This window comes from Zosterops lateralis, assembly GCF_965231275.1.
Source record: "Zosterops lateralis genome assembly, chromosome: W".
NCBI lineage: Eukaryota > Metazoa > Chordata > Aves > Passeriformes > Zosteropidae > Zosterops > Zosterops lateralis.
Genome location: NC_139801.1, coordinates 6,239,202 through 6,245,201, shown reverse-complemented (window position 1 = coordinate 6,245,201; position 6,000 = coordinate 6,239,202). Strand labels below are relative to the sequence as shown.

Sequence of the window (6,000 nt, the reverse complement as noted above, 5' to 3'; positions counted from 1 at the left end):
AACGACCCTAAAAACACACACACACAACAGAATTTGCTGATTCCATCTGGAGAGAGTCACAGCACCATAAATTTCTCCTCCCACTGCCAACCACACCACCGTGAATTTCCCTTTTTCTGACTTGAGAATATTTTTGGGTTTGGCTGTCACTTTTCACCTTCATTAACATTGCTCTGATGTAGATGAAGAGAGTCTTAGTAACTGTAACTCTGCAAAGCTCATTTAGATACATTGGAGTCTCCCAGCTCCTCTGGCCCAGGGCAATTGAGCTAATGAGAAACGTTCACATTAGACATTTATATACTTTCTGAACTGTCTACTTACAACAAGCTAAATAACCCCACTGCATGCTGCTTGTTTGGAGAGGGGAAATTTGACTGTAATCATAAGGCATCCACAGTTTTCCATGCAAATGAGACATCACCAGTAACAGACACTTCTTTTCCACTTTCAGCAAGGACCAGGTATTTTTAGATGCTTGAGTAATGAATTTGTGGATTAGTAAAATTCATCTACAGCTGCCTGATGATGAGGTTTTTGGTGGGGTTTTTTTTCTATATTTATAGATCTCCCAAATGAGCATAAACATAAAAGAGTGATTCCACGAGCCAAGAGGAAAGCTGTCTGCGACACTATGTTCAGCAACATCTTTAGGAGCGTTTGGTCTGCATGTGCTTTGCCATCTTTGTGTCACTTTGTGGAACAATCCTTTTGATCATATTTCATATATTATGTAGATACAAGCCAGCACATGCAAGAATGGCTGGTAGGATAATGGACTGTAGGGGCCCCTGCCTCACTCCCTGTGGGCTGCTGGGGCCACCCTGAATCCCATTCCCACAGCCTGGGTCTCTCCAACAGGCCCTGGGAGCAGGTAAGGGTATTACCACCTCAGAGGCTCCCAGCACTTCTCTGGGTGTTTCGGAGAAGGGCAGGAACGTGTCCCAAGGGCAAGGAGCAGCTTCCACTGTTGCTGAGTGTATTCCCTAAAGCAAACCACCTTGGGAATCCCCACTTGTTTAAGGGCTCCCTGGCAGCCTGTGCACAGCAAGATAAAACACCTGCAGAAAGACCCTGACAGAAGACTTGGTGTCCTGGGTTGGAGGAGGGAGATGGGGAGAACGGGGCAACAGAGAGGTGCCAGGAAGATTTTGGCGAAGGACAGAATGTCCTGGAGCAGCTGGACTGGAGGAGGGTGGGAGCTGCTGAAGGCAAAGGGATGGAGAAAGGTGGGGAGAGAGGTGGGAAGCCCCTCTGGCCGAGCTGCCGATGAGTGCGCCGAGATTTCCCAGAGGCGGGACAGGAGCTCTGTCCCTTCGGAGATGGGTCAGGAGCTCTGTCCCCTCCGGAGAAGGGGCGGGAGCTCCGTCCCTCCCTCCCCAAACCCCCTTGGGGAAAGGTCTCTGCGCTGGTTCCAGCGAGGTGGCCCCGGCGCCAAGCAGCCACTTTGGACAGAGCCGCACGTCGCCGATCCCTCGCGGGGAACCGGGGCAGCCGCGGGCGGAGCGGAGCGAGGCGCAGGCGCCGTAGGGCCCGGTGCTGTGCCGCCGCCGAGGCCCGGTGGGCTGCGGCGGGAGCGGCGGCAGCATGCGGCAGTCCCTGACTCAGCAGCGCCCGGCCGGCGTGGACCTGCCCGACTCCGTGGGTGAGTGCTGGTCCAGGAGGGATTCCGCCGACCCCGGGGACGCGGAACGAGGGCGGAACGAGGTTGGCCGCGGGGCCGTGCGGGGCGCTGGGTCCCCGGGGACTCCGCCGGGGCTGCGGCGGCCGGGCCGCCCCCGCCGTTACCCCCGCCCTCCCCGCCGCCGGCCGCGTGCGGGTTCGGCCGTGTGTCCCCGCAGCCCCCGGGGCCGCTGCGGCGGGACCCCCGCGGCGGGTCATCCCGGACGGAGGCGGCTGCGGCCCCGCAGCAGCGGCAGCATCCTCTGGAGCGGGGCGGAGCGCGGCCGCTGCCCTCCCGCACCCCTAGTGAGGTCGGGAATCCCTCGTACCTAATCGCGATTTCCCCTCCCTTCCACCGCCCCAGCCGGGCATGAGCCCCGCAGCCTTCCGCCCGTGCGCTGCCGGGCCCGCAGTCGGAGCTGTGGGGTCACAGCTCCCACGATGACGCGTTTTTAGCAGAAAAATGGGACGAAAGGAGAGGGACTGGGAAGAGGGATGCTCGGTGCCATATGCCCCCGGTTCTCCTGGGGTAAAAATAGAGCTGGCTTCTTCCTTGAGCTACTCTGTGCCTGTTCTTTGCTTCTGGCTTTTCCCCCAAAGAACAAGATGGAGAAGTCGGTCGTGTTTCTGTGCCATCTTATCCATTTTCTTCTAATAATCGTGGGGGAAAAAAAAAGTGAATCAATGGCAGTTCAAAGATATGCATTATTGCAAACTTTTAAAGTAATCTGGAAAAACCTGCTACAGGCTTATCTTTAGAGTGGCTTATAGGGCAAATATAACAAGAGGATGTTTCTGATGCTTAAAAGAAAAATGATCATTCTAAAACCAGTGCCCATTTGGAGTGCCATTTTAGCAAAAGCAATAGCCAGGCAATGGATAGCATTAATTTCCTTACAGCTCCCTAACAGAGTTAAGCACAGTGTTTTGGATCACCTTGTCTATTTATGTTATGGTAAGCACTGCAAGTTTTGAGGTATCTGTTTGGGATAAATCACAGAGAAAAGGCTATTGCTGTCTCTTAAAAGCAGAGAGAGCAAAGCTGCCATAGCTCAGCTTCTGTGTGTAGAACTATACCAAGCTCAGGAGCACAGAGGAAAAATATCTGATGGGGAATACTTTCAGCAGAAATTAATGTTGAGAGAGAGGATTTTGTCAGAGCAGCCCTTCAGCAGCTATTAGAGATACTGGGTATGAGTCCATGTATGCTGAAGCAGCTGCAGGCATCCTTACAGAACTACAAATCTGCTTTCTCTCTACACGCATAGCAAGGTGTTTTCAGAGAAGGAAAAAATGTAACATCCCAATACAGAGCTGAAGTGGAGGTAGTCACATTATCTCCTCAGTTTCACATCTCTCTTCAGTATCAAGTTAGAAGATTATGGCTGGTTTTGTCAGAACTTGAAAGAAAAGTTTTTTTAATCTTATGAGTAATATTGAAAAGCTTTGAGAAAATTTCCAGTTGAAACCTTATATTTCTCTTCTCTATTGAATGTTGGTGTGTGCCAGTCCTAAGCTGGGAAGCAACATAGAATTTAATGAGTGAAAAACATGATGGTGCTGAAACAAATACAGCATCTATAAATGGTGTTTCAAGATGCTTCCTTTAGAGTGGTTTTTGTGGTAACTTTTTGCAGCAGTTGTGATGGCAGTGCAGGAGCACTGGTTTGGGTATGTAAGTGCTGTGCTTGTGTGCCCATAGCACCCACCCAGCCATGCCCTGCAAGCATCCGTGCCCCCACAGCCTGACTGTGCACACTGGGAGCTGTGTAAGGAACACATGGCTGGGCTTATTTACCCTCTGCTCATTTGCCAGCCAAACCGTAGCAGTAATCAGAAGTTTGGTAATTCCATGGAAGCAAGATGGATTCATCCTTTCTCTCCTTTCAGAACTAATCTATGTAAGAAACAGCAATTTTTCTCCAGTTTTGGTTCCACTGCTATGGATTTTTTTAAGACTTTTATGGGACACTTGCATTTAAATGGTTACATTGAAACTGAAGTGTGGCACAATGACAGTATTTGTGAGGCAACACATACAGAATGGCTTAATCTCTTAATGATTTTTGAATTATTTAAAATACTAGATTTTATATTATTAACTGTAGTGGTTTGAAAGCAAAACGAGTGAGAGGCTCCAAGTCAGAAATACAATTTAATAAGAAGAAAGGTAAAAAGGTAAAAAGGTAAAAAGGTAAAATAAAATAAAATAAAATAAAATAAAATAAAATAAATGCAATAATACAAAAGACCACTGACAGAGTCAGAATACAACCTGAGCAGGATGGTGGAAACAGTCCAGATGAGGTGCTCTTCCTGAAGCTGTGATCCCATAGAAAGGTCTGGTAGCTCTTGTGCTCTGGGAATCCAGTGGATAAGGGCTGCTTGTACTGTCCCAGATCCCAGATTATATCCAGGTGAGAATGCTTGGCTCCTCCCCCTGGGCGGAGCATCTCACAATGGGATCATGAGTCATGAAGTGGGTCCTTGATGGCCCATTAAACAGAGATAGCTCCTGGAGGGAGTTACCTGTGAGTCACGCAGCAAGGCATTAATGGGCCATTAGCAGAAGATAGCCCAAAGGAAGGGGGCCTGGGAAGAACACTGCTCCACCTGGTTTCAACAGTCCATGAAGATGGTGATAGAATAAATACTTTGTGCATATCCTACACTACAACCCAGGACATTAACTTATTTGACAGATTTAGGAGAATAACCCCAAATGCAACCTGCAGCGAACAGTCACATACCTTTATCTTCAGCCTGTAAAAAATGTCTTGAAAGACTAAGAATCATTGATAAAATATCCAGCCTGAATCTTTGGGTTCTCTAGAAGTTATTGAATTTTTTTTTTTGTTTGAAATTAGCAACTATCTAGCTATTTATTCCAGCTAAGGACTAACCAGTTGTCAGGCTCCTTGCTCTTAGGGCCAATGATGTCCCAGTGGTGCAGTCAGACCTGTACTCTGGAACATGAGCAGAAGGTTTGTGGGCAGAGAGCTTTCCTTCTAGAGACAGCAGGTCAGTCAGAAAGGATGGTGGTTTTTTTTTATAAATCTCTCTTGCCTTTCATGTAGGGCAGGGAGGTTGGACTAGATGACCTCTAGTGGTCTTTTCCAACCTTACCCTTCTGTGATTTTGTGCTCTCCTTCTGTTGGGCTTTTAAGCCCCAAGTTTAGCCCTTGTCTGTGATTTCGAGCTCATCTGGTTGCTGTGGGTGGAATGATTCAGCCCCATGCCCATGGCAGCTGTGCCAGCTCAGAGCATGGAGAGGGAGCCCTCCTGCCAGCAGCACAGCTCCTGGGTTGGGCTGGAGCGGGTGTGGATGAGCAGTGGGGAGCTGCAGTGCTTTTCCCTGTGGAGAGCTGTCCATGTGGAAGAAGGGAAATCATTTGTAGCAGTGTGTGTGGGTTGGTATGGCTGCATCAGTGTAGCTGTTGGGGTGAATGGATCTCTTTATCTGCTGGGCATAAATACAAAGACCCTACAGAAGGGCCTGTGGGCACCTGGGGCATACATCTTTGAGACAAAAAGCTGCCCAGCAGGGCCTGGTGTGCTCCTCTTTCTGGAGAATTTGGACAAGGAGGTTATGCTTGGCTTGACCAAGTGTCGTGGTTTGAAAGCAAAATGAGTGAGAGGCTCCAAGTCAGAAATACAATTTAATAAGAAGAAAGGTAAAAAGGTAAAATAAAATAAAATAAAATAAAATAAAATAAAATAAATGCAGTAATACAAAAGACCACTGACAGAGTCAGAATACAACCTGAGCAGGGTGGTGGAAACAGTCCAGATGAGGTGCTCTTCCTGAAGCAGTGATCCCATAGAAAGGTCTGGTAGCTCTTGTGCTCTGGGAATCCAGTATGTAAAGGCTGCTCCTACTGTCCCAAATCCCAGATTATATCCAGGTGAGAATGCTTGGCTGCTCCCCATGGGCGGAGCATCTCACAATGGGATGATGAGTCATGAAGTGGGTCCTTGATGGCCCATTAAACAGAGATAGCTCCTGGAGGGAGTTACCTGTGAGTCACGCAGCAAGGCATTAATGGGCCATTAGCAGAAGACAGCCCAAAGGAAGGGGGCCTGGGAAGAACACTGCCCCACCTGGTTTCAACACTTCACGAAGATGGTGATAAATACTTTGTGTACATCCTACACTACAACCCAGGACACCAAGTCTTCTGTCAGGGTCTTTCTGCAGGTGTTTTATCTTGCTGTGCACAGGCTGCCAGGGAGCCCTTAAACAAGTGGGGATTCCCAAGGTGGTTTGCTTTAGGGAATACACTCAGCAACAGTGGAAGCTGCTCCTTGCCCTTGGGACACGTTCCTGCCCTTCTCCGA

General features: G+C 48.9%; 1 protein-coding gene across 5 annotated transcripts in view; it reads left to right on the top strand.

Annotated features, from left to right (window-relative positions):
• The first annotated feature begins 1,550 nt into the window (after nt 1-1,550).
• The window catches only part of LOC310922263 (transmembrane protein 255A-like), a 28,705-nt gene continuing 24,255 nt past the window's right edge, over nt 1,551-6,000 (top strand). For 3 of the 5 annotated variants that reach the window (XM_083882711.1, XM_083882712.1, XM_083882710.1), the window contains exon 1: nt 1,551-1,645. In XM_083882711.1, the coding sequence (XP_083738837.1) occupies nt 1,588-1,645 (58 nt within the window). In that variant the 5' untranslated portion in view covers nt 1,551-1,587. The remainder of the gene's footprint in view (nt 1,646-6,000) is intronic. The other 2 variants (XM_083882714.1, XM_083882713.1) reach the window with 2 other exon arrangements.